This window comes from Myiozetetes cayanensis, unplaced genomic scaffold (genome assembly GCF_022539395.1).
Source record: "Myiozetetes cayanensis isolate MyiCay16 unplaced genomic scaffold, myiCay2020 scf3, whole genome shotgun sequence".
NCBI classification, from domain to species: domain Eukaryota; kingdom Metazoa; phylum Chordata; class Aves; order Passeriformes; family Tyrannidae; genus Myiozetetes; species Myiozetetes cayanensis.
Genome location: NW_026087521.1, coordinates 52,351,482 through 52,366,820, shown reverse-complemented (window position 1 = coordinate 52,366,820; position 15,339 = coordinate 52,351,482). Strand labels below are relative to the sequence as shown.

The 15,339-nt window shown below is 42.5% G+C and overlaps 1 protein-coding gene across 21 annotated transcripts in view; it reads right to left on the bottom strand.

Moving 5' to 3' along the window:
* The window catches only part of RBFOX2 (RNA binding fox-1 homolog 2), a 173,910-nt gene that overhangs the window by 43,532 nt on the left and 115,039 nt on the right, over positions 1-15,339 (bottom strand). For 18 of the 21 annotated variants that reach the window (XR_007630095.1, XR_007630099.1, XR_007630097.1 and 15 more), the window contains one exon: positions 7,976-8,122. Coding sequence is in view for 13 of the 21 variants with exons in the window: in XM_050325386.1 (XP_050181343.1) it covers positions 7,976-8,122 (147 nt within the window). In the remaining 8 variants the exon portion in view is untranslated. The remainder of the gene's footprint in view (positions 1-7,975; positions 8,123-15,339) is intronic. The other 3 variants (XM_050325385.1, XM_050325398.1, XM_050325390.1) reach the window with 1 other exon arrangement.

Below are 15,339 nucleotides of genomic sequence, written 5' to 3'. Positions count from 1 at the left end.
TGCAATTGATGGCCAGTACTATTAGCAGATGAAAAACTTAAAATACATCTTGATATTCAGAAGACAGGATTTCCTTCTTCCGATGTCCAATCCACTCCAAAAGCAGAGTCCCTTTCTGCGGCTTTCCTATTGCTGAATTTCAGGCCTCAGTGCATGAACATCTGCAGGTCAGAGCTTCTTGGTCTGTCATATTATTCACCCATATGCCTTAACACATAATGAGCAGTTTTCTACCATTACCAATATTTATGTATCATGAATTATTTGTGTATTTATATTTATTTACTGGTAAATACAGATTTTAAATTCTACTGATTTCTTGGCGACAAAGAGCTGTAGTCTAACTTGTTACTGCTTTAGCCCCACACTACAGGTTCATGGAGGTGCTTTGCACTCTTGACACCAGAATGAAGTTGGATGAGAAATTATATCCACTGAGTTATTTTAGGAAGTGTAAAGTGACAAAATGTTTCCTCAGAGGCCAAGATCTGAGGGCTACAAGAGCTTCCAAAAATATCTGAGCTTGCAGAGCTGCACTGTTTGGGTCATAGAAAGCAGTGGTCTACCACAAACTTACATCATAAAGAACCTCGTCCTAGAGATATGAATTACGCTTAGAGAAGGAAAATTATAAGATTACCTGCCTTAACATCTACCAGTAAAACAAACAAAAAAAAGTAGCTACCATTCTGTCACCTGTAATAAATGATGTTATTAAAAACTTCATCAACTGAAAGTTACTAAATGTGACAAAATAGTCATCTTCATAGAAAACACCTATGGGTTATTACTGCTGTAGCTGATCACACACAAAATTCCTTTATCAACTAGGCTGATTATGCTCCCCACCAGAAGCAGTCAAGTCTACAAGTAGTAGCCATGGAGTGAGCATGTTTTAGAAAAGCTGATGTCTCCCTCTGAAGTCAGAGCCTGAGAAAATTCACACCCTGTACACTGCTAACCCATCTTAATCTGCAAGCATCATCAGCATAGTCCTTACTTTTATCTTACTGTGGTAAAATGCTCTTTGCTTAAATGTACATTCTGAAAAACATCAATCATGACTCTTCACACTGTTGCTCTCACAACAGATAAAGGTTTAGTGCACAGACACCCATATAAGCTACCAAAACAATCCACTTTGCTTGCTTTTGTGGAGGTAATCCAAGATTCAGCTTGAGAACAGAAGGATCTTCATCATGCAGGCAGTCCAACCCAGCCTCCATCTTCACCAGGAGACTCCGAAGTCCACGCTACTCTGAAGTCCAGAAACGATGAGACTATCCCAGCCAATTTTATACTGGGAGGAGAAAGAACTGCTTCTTGAAGCATGAGAGGGAAGAGCTGAAGCCATCAGGCATAAGGAACAAGCACAGACACTATCACAGCACAAAGCTGAAACACACTGAGGGAAACATGAGCTTTTCTTCTGCATATATAGTCCAAAAAGGAAGGGGACAGCCCACCAGTAGTTAAGGAGAAGACTACTACCATCATGTCAGACTTCTTACACACACTAGGCAAAGAATGTCCCTCAGAGAACAGACAGTAAGATTTTTAAAAGAGTTGCTAATTTGTTTTTAACACTGATAGCAATTCTTCTTCTCCCTGCTAACTTGTTCTGTTGTTTAAATTAGTCCAAATGACTATTCAATTAACTTTTCCCTTATTTCAAGGGTGTGTTAAATCTCAGCTTGCAACTGGAAAATCTTATTATGACTGTAAACAAGATATAGACCTGTTAGTAGGTATCATCTATACATAAGCACCTCTATAGGACAAACTTGTCATCTCCCAACCTCTCTTTTTAATAAGTTGAGTAAATAATGAACGTAACACCTTACACAGTTAGAAAAAAAAAAAATCACTCATTTTTTTGGTCTTAAACTGATCTTAGAACTGAGTAAAATTATGTAGTCAGTCTTTTCAACTTTGAACATGAGCAAGATCACACCCCTCCTTCAACCTGATAACCCCCTTTGAATAATTGAAGCAACCATCTTCAACAATCACTAGCACTCTTCCAAATCAGTATTTTCCAAAGAAAGCTTTCCATCCTGTGAGCACAGACCAGTTCCCATGCAGTCAGTGCTCGGCACTGAGCTGCATCAAACACGTTTTTGTAGGATTTATCATCAGTCAAACAGGCATTTCAACTCATTCTCTAACAGTAACCATATCTTTCACTTTCCTCCTCCTCAAATAGTTTTTTAACTGCAAACCTTACGGGCAAGATTTTAATAGTACTGTCTCCATGGGTTGATACAGATACTGAACAGAACAGAGATGGAAACAGATCCCTGGGGAAGCTGACGCTAGAAACAATCTTGATCACAGATGTCTCCCCAATAACTACTATTTTTTTATTATCTGTCATTAAAGAGGTTTTTAATTCCTCTAATGTGCGCTGTAGTTGAGATAAGTATGATTTTTCTTAAAAACTCTTCACTTTGACAAATACATTTGGTTGAGCAGTGTTTAATTATACCAGTCTTGCTCTGTACAATCTTGTCAAAAGAAACAAAACAGTATTTGTCTGCAAAGATGTATATTACGAAGTCATGCTGAATAGATACTAACACATTTCTTCAGATTCTAATGGGATTCTTTTAAACTTTCCAAAATTATTTTTATCTTGGATCAACACACGGATAGATAGTTAGTAGCTCTTTGGATCATCCCTTTCAGATTTTGTCAACAGTAAATTCTGGTTGGCAGTCTCCCAGCCTCCTGCAACTCCTCATAGTTTACAAGAATTGGCTAAAAATTAGCATTAATGAATAATCCGTCTCCTTGCTTTGGCTATTATCTTTGGATGTACCTTATCCAGATCTGCTGTTTTTAAATATTAGTGAACACTGTCTCATCCTCCTTTGTTATAAATTGCATAGAAAACCAGGTAAGGTACGAATACCCTAACTGTGGAACCATGCCTTTTTAGCCATCAGTATGATGCTGTGAATACTTTACAGCTTCCATTTACACTTTCCTTTTAAAGATACCTTCCTGGACAGTTATCCTGCCAATTGTTTAATGTCCAAGAAACAGACTCTTCTAAAGCTCCTTACATTACTGCCTGATGCCATATTCTGTTTGCACAAAGCAAATACAGACAAATAACAATCACTGGTACCTAGGCAACGGTGAGATTTCAGGTCGGCTATTAACTCTTCTTTATCTGCTAGAACAAGGTCAACTATTGATTTATTCCACAGTGGGTGCAGAACTGTGTGCATTAAAAAATGACCTATTCCTCCTAGAAGCTTTCTGGAAGTCTTTTTAATGGCCTCATGAAATGTCAAGCAAATATTACCTGTTTTAAGCAGGTCATTTTATTTGCCTCCCTATAAGATGCATATACATAAGGAAATGTTTGTTCCTTTCCTGAGGATATTTCAGAGACCCGTTAGAAATACGCAACAGCTGAGAAACGGTTGACACCTAAATAATCTGAATTTGTTAAGAAAACCTTACGTTTGCCCCTATCACGAATGGTGCAACTTCAGGGAGTGTTATGTAATATCCATTTCATCACACATGGGACAACATGTCTGAAGTCCTCCTCTACTCCTCTAGACTGGACAAAAGCATTAGATAGTTTCTGTGCCCCAGGACTGGGCTGACCTCTCGCATGCTGTTCCATCCTTGAGGGGACTTCTTTACTCCCTCCCTACCATCACATTTATTTCTTCCTCCACAGCTTTACTGTCTACCCAATTCCTCTCTTTGTACAGTAGCTTGGGAAAAACACTCCAGGCGAGGATTTTGAGTCTCTCAGATATGACGTTGAAGAGATGTGACCTGACACACAGAAGGGAGAGGGAGAAGATGGGGGTTACAGGCTAGTCACAGCTCAAGACTCACACAACCGTGAGTCCCCTTCAGGAGAAAGGGTAGGTTTCAGTGAGTCACCCAAAGGAAGGCATCCTGATCCTGAAAAAGAAATAGGAGCAAGCAGGATTTAGAGAGAAATGCTCTCCTGCTTGAGGCTATGAGCATGCTAGGAGAAGCAGCACTGAAAGAAAAATGAAGATGTGCAAGGATCATTATTTCCTTGGCAAAGTAGCAAAGTTCTCTATTACTGAAAAATGGCACATGGGAATTTCTGTGCCCCAGAGGATGAAGGGTCAGGTGAACTAGCAAAAGGTTTTACAAGAAACATACCATTTACCCAAGTTAAAATCACATCACTGTGCTGGAACTTGAGATTATGTTTAGAGAAAAAATAAACAGAAATAACTTGAGGAACATATAGTATTATTTCTCTATCCCTTCCATGGACAACAAGGGCACCATATAGGCCCCAAAAAAGGACAGGAAATCTTAAGGCAAATAATTAGGTTGCATTTTCTACAAATCATTACTTAGGACAGAAGTTCATTTGAACTGCCTGGGTCTCCCAGTCGGTAAAGCAGAAGAAAGAGTCACCAGGACAGAGATGTCCTTGTCATTTTCAACTCATCCATGTCTCCCACATCAGGAGCACGTGGAGGAGGAGCATCAAGGTGAAGGACTGTGAAAAGGGCTAGTTGTCAAGCCAAGCACAAGTCCCAGGAGAAGGGACAGCAACGTGTAAGCGATTTATGTAAGCGATGCAGTTCCCAGGAGAGGGAAGCAGCAGCAGCAGAGAGCAGGACGTGATAAATACAGATTGTAGCAGGTGGTCCAAGAACTGTCTGTGATTTCAGCAACCATTTATCCAAACCGGACGGAACTGCCTACCACACAGCCCTGCAACAGCAAAAAGCAAGCTAAAAAACCACAAAAGCAGAGCAGGCGACTGAGAATATTCAGCAATCACAGATTGCCAGGAGATGAGTTTCATTATGAAAACATTCCAACAGATGGCAAAAGTGTGGCAATCTAAGGTACGAACAACACAGAAGCAAACCCAATCCTCTTGCAACAGAATCACAGATTCACAGTTTTGGCTGGCAATTAACTCCAGAAGTCGTTTAGTGTAACCTTTGCTCACAGCACATCTAACAAGATCTGACTGGCCAGGTTGTGTCCAGTGAGGGCACGTACCTTCAAGGATGGATTTTCCACAACCTTCCTGGGCAACATGTTCCACTCTTTAAGCATCTTCACAGTAAAAACAAAATTTTCTTGATATCTAATTGATATATCAAAGGCAGAGAGGCCCTGCAGAGAGACCTAGACAAATTACAGGGCTGGATAATCAGCAACTGTACAAAGTTTAAGAAAGACAAGTGCCAGATTCTGCACTGGGATGGGGTAACCCCAGATGTTCATAGAGACTGTGGAATGAGATGCTGGAAAGCAGTGCCATGGAAAGGGACCTCGGGGTCCTGGTCAATGCCAAGTTGAATATGAGTCAGCAGTGCCCTGGGGGGCATCAAAAAAAGCATGGCCGGCTGGTCAAGGGAGGGGATTGTCCTGCTTTGCTCTGCATTGGTGAGGCCTCACCTTGAATACTGTGTGCAGTTTTAGGAACCATAATATAAGAAAGTCATTAAGCTATTGGAGAGTGTCCAAAGGAGGGTAACAAAGATGGTGAAAGGCCTTGAGGGGAAGCCGTATAAGGAGCGTCTGGGGGCACTTGGTTTGCTTGGTCTGCAGAAGAGGAGACTGAGGGGAGATCTCATAGCAATCTACAACTTCCTCATAAGGGCAAGTTGAAGGGTTGGCACAAATCTCTTCTCTGTGGTGACCAATGACAGGACCAGAGAGAACTGCTTGAAGGAGCATGTCAGGGAGGTTTAGGTTAGATATCAGAAAAAGGTTCTTCAACTAGAGGGTGGTTGGACACTGGAACAAGCTTCTCATGGAAGTGGTCACAGCACCAAGCCTACCAGAGTTCAAGAAGCATTGGGAGAACCCTCTCAGGCACATGGTGTGATCCTAGTGGATCCCTTCCAACTCAGGATATTCTATGATTCTACTTCCTGGGTTTCAACTTGTGATTGCTGTCTCTTGTCTCATCATCATACACAATCAAAAATAATCTGGATACACCTTTTCTGTATCCTCTGATCAGGTAGTTGCAGACAACAAAAATAGCCCTCCTCTGCCCTTTTATTCTCAAAGCTGCAGAAGCCCATGCCTCAGACTCTGCTCACATGCCACATTCTGCAGCCCCCTGACCATCTCAGTGGTGCCCACTAGGCTTGCTCCAGTATTTTCATTTAGATGAAGTGCACTTCTTGCACTGGAGATTCCCCACTGGACAGTTTTCCAGATGCAGTACAACTCCTGAACACAGGGAAAGGATCCCCTCCCTGGGCCTGCAGGCTACTCACTAACATGGCTCAGGGTGCAGCCTGCACCCTTGGCATTGAGGGCACGCTGCTGCCCATGTTCAGGTGGTCGTCCATCAGGATCCCACATCTTTTACGGTAGGGCATCTCCTTAGACAACCAGCCTATATTGCCACAGGGGTCATTCCCTCCCAGATGGAAGGCCTGAAATTCAGTTTTGCCGAGTGTCTTAAGATTTCCCTCAGCCCATTTCTCCAGCCTGGCCAGGTCCCGCTGAATAGCAGCCTTGCCTTCCTGCATTTTGACCACTCCTCTCCATTTGGCCTCATCCACAAAATAGCTTCTTATGGACACAAAAAGCTTCAAGAACAAGGAGCAGAGATCTCTCACAATATAGAGCAACTCGGGCTCTCGTTAAGACCATCAGTGAAATTTTTAACATTTCTGCATGTTTTGTTCACTTTGTACTGTCCAAACTATGAACAAATAAGCCCAATTCTTCTCTCATTTATAAGAGTCTAAGCTTGAAATCCATGAATTTGACATATTTACAATACTGCAACACTACTCTGCATGTGAGAGTGTGTGTATGTGCACGCATACACACCCACAGAGATGGCTCAGGAGATAGAACAACTGAAACAGGCATACTGCAGAATTTGGAGGAGCAGCTGGCTATGCAGTTAGGACCAAGGTATACACTCAAAGCCTAAGGTGACAAGAGGAGCTTTAGCTTTGGTCTTTCCTGACTTGAATTCTCTGGACTGTATCTTAAAGAGGCTGTTAACTTAAAAAAATATTTCTGATTAGTTTTTAAGACTGTTAAACATGCCATCAACCAAGGATCATACTGTAATCATATCGACAAGTCCAATACTCCTGATGATGATGATGATAAGTAGATAACTTCACCTCAGGGTTAGTTCATGAAGCATCTGTAACATTTATCTCTGCATTCACATGGAATGTGAACCACCTGTACTCATGTAAACAAACTCTTCTCAAAGAGTTTGTAAATCGAGAATCACGAATAGCATACAAGGATAAGAGAAGACAAACTATTTGGTCAAGAGAAACAAAATGTATATCACACACAATGTAAAATACCATCTGACTTGCATTAGCTTTTCCACATGCAATGGCTACTTGGCAAATACCTTGCAGCAATTTGTCATCGCAGAAATGGATCACGGGGAAGGACATAAATATTTCATCAAGTTTCTATGCAACTGAAAAACAGTCCTTTGCAAGGGATATATTAAGTCAATGTTTAATCCAAGTCTTTACTCAGAAATAAAGGGACGCTTTGTTTTGGGTTTGTTTGTTTTTTGGTTGTTTTTTTTTTTTTTCCCAAACCAATTGTTTGATTACACTGAACATTGCTGCCCAGAGAATGGATGCCCCATCCCTGGAGCTGTTTGAGACCAGGCTGGACAGAGCTCTGAGCAATCTGGTCTAATGAAAGGTGTCCCTGCCTATAGCAGAGGTGTTGCACCTAAATCTTTAAGGTCCCTTCCAACCCAAACCATTCTATGATTCTATTACCAACTTGATAGGAAGAACACTTATAATTCTCATGTGTATTTACCAGCCAAGTTAAATGCTACCAACTGTCTTAGTCCTGCAAGTATTTTACAGTGTGCTGACTAAATTGAGGAGGCAGGGCTTTTCATTCATATAAGTGCACTAGCACCAGGTGTCCCACCTGTAGGAAAGGAGAATCTGCCACACCTTAAAAGGCATTGATAACTTACCCCAAACATCTGCCGAAGGTCAGGATCTCGGAAGCGGAAGGGAATGTTAGACACATGAAGTCGTTTTGGAGTGGATTTGCTCTCAGTATTCTCGCTGCTCTGTGTCTGTGATTGCTGTCCATCTGTCTGTGCCCCTCCTTCTGTCTGCTGAAATCAGAGAGACAAAAGCACGTGCATGAGTAGAAACCACAATTCCTCTCACATGCCACGTCTACCTCTTTTTTAGGTATTAGCACTACACTTGTAACTGCGCTATCTAGCACTTGACAATTATTCTGATAAAGCCAGCAGCCCTTAACAATTGATTCGTTGTTCTTCCCCACCCTTTCCATGAGTAAACAGTAATGAGATCTCAGCCTCCCTCCCCTCGTATCACCTATCAGCTTAGTAGATTTGTCTTTGGTTTTCTTAAATTGCTTCTCTCTTTGAGCCTGTTCTTCCTCACTTCAGCTGCCACCATATGAAAGCTCTAATGAAGAGGCGGATCTTTCATATCCTGAGGCTGGGAGGTAGTACCGCCACTCTAATCTCATGTGGCAGGATGTTCATACAATCATCAAAATCCCACAGCTGAAGTGGCAGCTCTTCACCGGGCCAATACCAGACGTGCATCCCCAGGCAAAACGGCATCTGGTCTGTCAAGCTCCCTTCAGAGAAACATTACCCTAAAAGAAGATCTATAATTAAATGGTAAAATCCATGTATGAACAGATTACCGATGTCTTTGATTAACTTTTCTCTCACATTTAACTGAGCCCAGGAAGAGAAAACAGTCGTCATCATCACTGTAAAATTTATAAAAATTTCAAGTGCTACTTTCTGCTACCAGTTCCGCAGCTAAGAAAGGGAATTTGTTCCACCATTCTCAAGTACTGACTGGCATTGCAAAGCAAGGTCAAGGGGTAGGCCAGGAGTTCTTGTTCACGGAAAAAGTACAGCACACAGGCAGAGGAACAAGGGAGACCAGTGTGCAAGAGGAGAGACCTAATGCCCCCGCAGAGATAACTGGCAGAAGAAAAGAAAGGAAGAGAATCTCAGCCACTTGTGTGGGCTTAGACTGAAAAGGGGTAAAATTTGAGCACAGCACTAATATAACGGCAAGGTCTCTTTGCAAAACGGCTTGATGGGAAAATGGCATTCTTCACACTTTAGTCACAAAAACAACCTCAAAACCTCAGAGCTACAGAACAAAGCAGACTACAATTTGGTCGGTTTTATTGCTCTGTCCCTTTCCAAGTGCATGCACTGACAGGCCAAGGTATTCAAAAAGCACCCACCCACTCACTATATCCTGCTGCTCACCTCAGTCTCCTAGGAGTCATGCTTTCACTACCTGTGTGATGCACTTTTAAGTGTCGTTGCAACTCTTTAGATGCCAACGTCCTTAACTCATCAAGTAAAAAGTTCTACTGGAAGGCAAGGACTGTGCAATTGCTAGAGTCAGTCTTTTTAAGGCACTTTCAAGTACGCACATAGCCCTTAAAGATGGAAGAGCAGGAGTGAGTTTTTTGCTGGTTTGGGCCCTTTTTTCCCCATTTTAAACATGTGATTTGTATATCAAAGATGAAAGAAATCTGAGGGGAGTTGCCCACAACATCTCCCCAACCACTGAATGGACTCACTAGGCCGATCTGCACGACTCAATATACAACACTTTATGTACATTTGGAATCATCTCTCCACAGATAAACTAAACCAGCAACATTAAGAGAGTGTCTTCTGCCCAGAAATATCACTTACAGACATGACCTTGACCTTGCATGTTGGTTATAAAGCAAGTAAACATAAAGATAAGGCAAGCAAAGAGTAAGCGCTGGGGTCTTGTCATGATGAGCAAAGCAGTGGCAGCTTTTCATTTCATTTCAGGAGGGCTGTGCATTCACCAGCACAAAACATGTTTCATCTGGTTATCGCAAATTAAGCTGTGGTAGGAAGAATGAAGATACTGCTCTGGCGAGTATCACTGCTTCCCATAGCTGTGCAAGTCTCAGGTGAAGCCTGGCAGAATGAAGAATTTTTATTTGGCTAAGACTCATCTATCCCACAAACATCAGATTTTTGAGAACAACCTCAGAGACTTCCATTTGCTCTTACCCAAAAGCTGCCTCCACCCACCCCCACCATTTTGCCTCTTCTCCTGCCCTCAACCCTATGACAAAAAGGTTCTCCAAACATACAGAGAGTGCACCCTAGGGGAAGAATCAATGTAGCTGGCCTGCGATTAAATCAGACCATGCTATTTAGTGGGGGATTTTTATCACTCCATCAGAGTGCTCTGCTCCTCAGGGCTGATCTGTCCAAGAAGGACAAAACACAGGAGTACCCTATCTGTCATCACTGTATACAACCCCTGCAAGTGAGTTCTTCGAAGTAACTCCCAAAAAACACCAACACTCCTGCTGAAAGGGATATCTACAACCCACTTTGGAGCCCTGCTAATGCAATTTGCCAAATCCCATGTTTTCTATGTCTTTGCATGGATTTGGTAAGTGAGCAAACACCCATGAGCAAGGTGCATCTTCTGCTGTGTGAATGAGGAAATGCACAGATTCTGAACGATGATGACAAAAATGTTTCAGCCTTTAAATATAGGTTGCACAGTACTGGATTTGCTGTTTCCACAGGGGAGGAAGCCAGAACATTGTTTGCACTCTTCTCCCATCCATTTGTTCCTAGGTAAAGAGCAGAACTCCTTTCTTACCAAGGGTGCGATGTATCATGTACAGTGGCCCACTCAAAAGCACTCACGGCTGGTCCTGCATATGGCAGTGTCATTTGCAGCATGTGCGATGTGTACAGTGAGACAAATGCTTCAAAGAGGAGAAACAGGGGATCTTGGTCCTTTAACTTTTTAACTACACCAAGAGTCCCCAAATGCTTTTCAGGCTTTCACATAACCTGATTTTTCAGCATAAGTTTAATATTAAATACCTTGTCTCTCTGGATGCTGTAGCTTCCTCATCTCTATGGTCCCGTGGCCCTAAGGGAAGATTTGTACTTTCCACCACTATAACATTAGCTCAGTACATATGCCCACTGCCACACATTCAGCTGCAACATAAATGAAAGAGTGTCCTCAGATCTTTTTTTTTTTCCTTTTATAGTTATTCCTTGGCTTAATTCATTAGGAAGGAGATGAAAGGAAGGGCCTGGAACCTGTTCTCAGGCAGCACATAAAAGACACTGGTAACAGTGCTACCCTGATCAAGCCAGACTACAAAAGCCCTCGTTTCACTAAGTGCCCACTCCCCACCTTGACTGCTTCCCCACACTGAGTTTAATCTCCTTTTGGCCTCATGTCCACACTTCACAGTGAAGAAACGGACCTCTCCCTTCGCTACAGACAGTGATTCAGCTCAGAAGGGAGCTAACACACGTTCAGTGCTTGTCATCAGGCAACACAGAGACATGCTGTGGCAGAGATCTCGCATTTAGGAGCTGTACTGCATTTACCATACCCCCTCAGCACAGCCTGTGTAACATATACTGATGCAGGTGATAATGTCATTCATGTCTGCACACGCAAGCTTTGAGCTCTGCCCAAGGTCACTGAGAAACATATGAGAGCTCAGGACACGAGCAGCATGTGCTTTACTTTTAACTACTTGCTGCCTGTGCCCCCATGTCAGCTGCTCCCTTACACTGCCCAGCAGTCAGGAAACGCTACGCAAGAAGAGGCAGCTGCATGAGAAGCACGGATGTATACATGTGACGTGCCCATGTAAAAGGGGAGGAGGACACCTGGCAACATGAGGGTGTTCTGAAAGGTTTGGGGGCATCTTCCCACCTCTCAGCTCGACTCCTCTGTCCTAACCCAGGTGGTGAACAATCAAATGCTGGGGATTTCTCCTCAGCAGCAGGGAGGCAGGGGCTCCAGCACCACCTGAGCTCCGAGCAGATCCCCATCTGCACGGCTAGACGGAGGGCTACTTCCCCAGCAAGCCAGACAAGCACCAGTGTGACAGGCCAGCACAGAGATTATTAATACCCAGAACATTCTGTTTACATCTCTCACTTGCTTCTAGAACTGGAACCGCTTCAGGTCCAAGTTAGAGACAAACAAAAAACAACCCCTCGTTCTCTCCCCCAAGAAGCAGGCAGTCCAAAATGTTGTGAATCATAATGAGGAGGTTAAGAGCTATAAATCACTGCAAAGAAAATATTTACAAAATATAAACTGTAACTAATAACTATATTTAAAAGGGGATTTGGGTGGCTTACAAAATCTAGGAGACAGTCTGTGCTCAGTCCACCACTCCTAGACCAGTCTTGAATTCAAAAAAACCCCAAACCACACACCCGACCTTGTTTGGATCGAGAGCTTGAAGAGCTGTGGAGACAAGGACTGAAAGCTAAAAGAGGCAGAAGGCAATCTTCCCACCACGAAGCAGAGTGCAGATAACGTGGAAAAATCTCTGCAACTTCCAGTGAAGAACCTCTGTCACCCACCCATGAACAGATACCCACCAAGCAGGTCTGTTGGAAAAACAAGTGAAGAATTAGGCTCTAGACACAAAATCACTTTCCTGCCCCAGCACACTCCACTAAAGTCAAACTGTGGTCCTACACATCCAAGAGCAAAGGCCATGGGAACTTCTGCTGCTTAAACAACACTTGTTTAGCAGACAGAAGACCATAGGGCTAATCATCATCTTTCAACAGCAGTAAATATAATTTTACAATTATATCCACGTACTTGATTTTTCAGAGATGCCAGCAGGGTTATATTAAAAAAAATAATAATTGGGCTACTTACAGGCACAGTTAACTATTATCCAGTGTACTCTGTATGCCAAAAACACGGACCAAAAATGCTAAGGACATACCAAATAACTTCTGCACGATTTTTTTACTATTTTCAGTATAGGCAGATGAATTCAGGTCATATTTTTTCAATTGTTAGTTACCTATTTTCAGACACACTGAAGTTTAAGTCATTTTGTTCACTTTCCTCATTAAAAATATACCTCACAGAACACAAACCTAACATAGGAAAGCACACAGTAAACTTTGCTATCTCTCCTGTACATTTCTGATTTGTCAGGTAACACTTTCAATCTAAAGGTGGACATTTCTAATGGGATTCTTTAGGGTTTTTCTCTTTTTCTCCCCCCCACCCCCCACCTTTCAATGAAGTGGTGAAATAAAGCCCCCTGAAAAGCCTGCTCTTTGTCAGCAGTTCCAGACCATTCCTCACAAAACCAGGATGCCCTGACAAGGTGAAAGAGACAGCAAGATATCCCCAACTAGTGGTCACCCCTGGACCGTTCCACTGACAGTGGCAGAAGAACAGCCACACAGTGACAGACTTCAGATCCATCCAGCCCATTATCTTCTATCTAACAGCAGCCAGATCTGTGGAAGCGTGTAGGAACAGGGAAAGTCTTCAGTGGTTTTTCTCCAGCAAACTAAGCCAGTTGATGTCACAACTTGCTGCGGACAAGAGTATTTGCAATGCCAAGTTCATTATATGGAAAAAACCCCAAGTAATAAAACCTGGTTTTTTTCATACATGGCACCCAATTATTTCCTGTGTGCATCCTAGTAAGTGAAAATGGGAAAGTTCCCTATTTCAGTTCCCTTACCATCCAATATTCTCTGTGTTTGTCATATGCCTTCACTCCTGTCAGCTCTTTTTGTAAGTGAAGATTTCACTTCTTTTCATAAAGAACCTGCTACAACCCTTTCATCATCACTATTATCCTTCCCTGTACTACTGCTAGATCTGCTACAACCTTTGAAAGACACACAGAAGTACCACAGCTGTATACTCTAACATAATGATATTTGCTGATTTTATTAAATCTGCCTCACTAGACACAAGTCTGCAAGTGCTGACAATAATCTGCCTTGTACTCAGAATAATAAAATAATCTGCCTCGTATTCAAAGAAAACTCCTGATGTTAAATGTCAGGGTTTGCAACCTCAGGACAGCAATTTCTAGGCTGAGGTGGCCGAACAATCGGTAGCTAACTACTTATTTGAAGCTAGTTTTTTGTCGTGTCCACTTGCTCAGCAGTATCAGAAAATAACTGAGGATATTCATTAAACATATTCTTCACCTGAAATACCTCACATGAGCAATTCCTTTAATTACTAAAGGGATGAAAAGTAATTACAGAGGAAAATTCTGCAATCTCAGTCTAGGCAAGAAATACCCAAGGGAAAGTCATCATTATAACATCATCCATGTGTTGCAAAAGCCAGTTGAGGAATCCTTGGTGCTGTTGGCTCCCTTCTATCTAAAGTCTTGCTAGATGTACAGGGCACAGCCAGATGGTCAAGCACCTTTCCTGCCTTGGTTTTGAACATGACCCATATGGTCTCCCACCACAGATGTGTCTCCTCTGAGAAACTGGAAAGGTAATATCCCTTTATGGTACAGGGGATAAGTTAAGTACGTTTCAGTACTACAGCACATCAAGAAGCCGAGACACTGTAATTAAATAATGCTTTATACTGGTTCACGACAACACCAAGGCAACAGCACCTGCCATTTTCATGCAAAGTAATTTACATAAACTTATTCCTCTACTTCTGTATCTCCAGCTGCATTCCATAATTTATACAGACATACAAATTCTTCCCTCTGACATTAACAAGAGAAACAAGTTGAATAATCAGCTCACAGTATTAAGTGCATTGCATTTACTATCAAGCAAGCTTTTTTAGTTCAGCAGATGATTAATCTTCCCTCTGCGAGTAGAGTACCAGGGGATGCAGAGAGTTGACAATTGCTCTCGGCTTCTGGCCATGCTCTCCATACGCTTACCTTGCAACAACAGCATTTGCTGGATCCCTCCAAGAGCTGCTCTAATTCATTAACCCAGCGAAAGAATTGGACAGCTTTCTGCCAGGTCAGTGAATTAAAGTGGCTCACGTAAGGAATGCCAGAGCCAGTAAATAGGAGTGGGAGTTTGCGCTTGGAGCCAGATATCTCTTTTCTGACAGCAGTGAATCTTTTAGATCAGCTCAGCTGCCAGAGGTACTGCAGCCTAATTAGCATCTCCCCTTGCAGCTAACTGTGCTGGGTGTCTCCATTAGGGATAAGCACACTAAAGTAAACCAAGAAGAGGGAAGGAACCAGGCAACACAGCACTATAAGTAGTGAAACAAAGAGTGTCAACTGTTTAAGAGACAGCCTGCAACAGGCAGACCAAGTAGGCCAAATATGGTCCAGTACCTCAGTCTATTTTTAATTCAGTTCTTTCAGCTGTGCTTTAGGACAGTATCAAGAGAAAGGACAGATGCCTGGAGATGAAGCACGAGAGACCTGCATGCCAGGCAAGAAACAAAGCCCCACAGATGAGGCTTGATCCTAAAATAAAAAAGAGATTCCAAAACATGAAGTTGTTTGTATTAC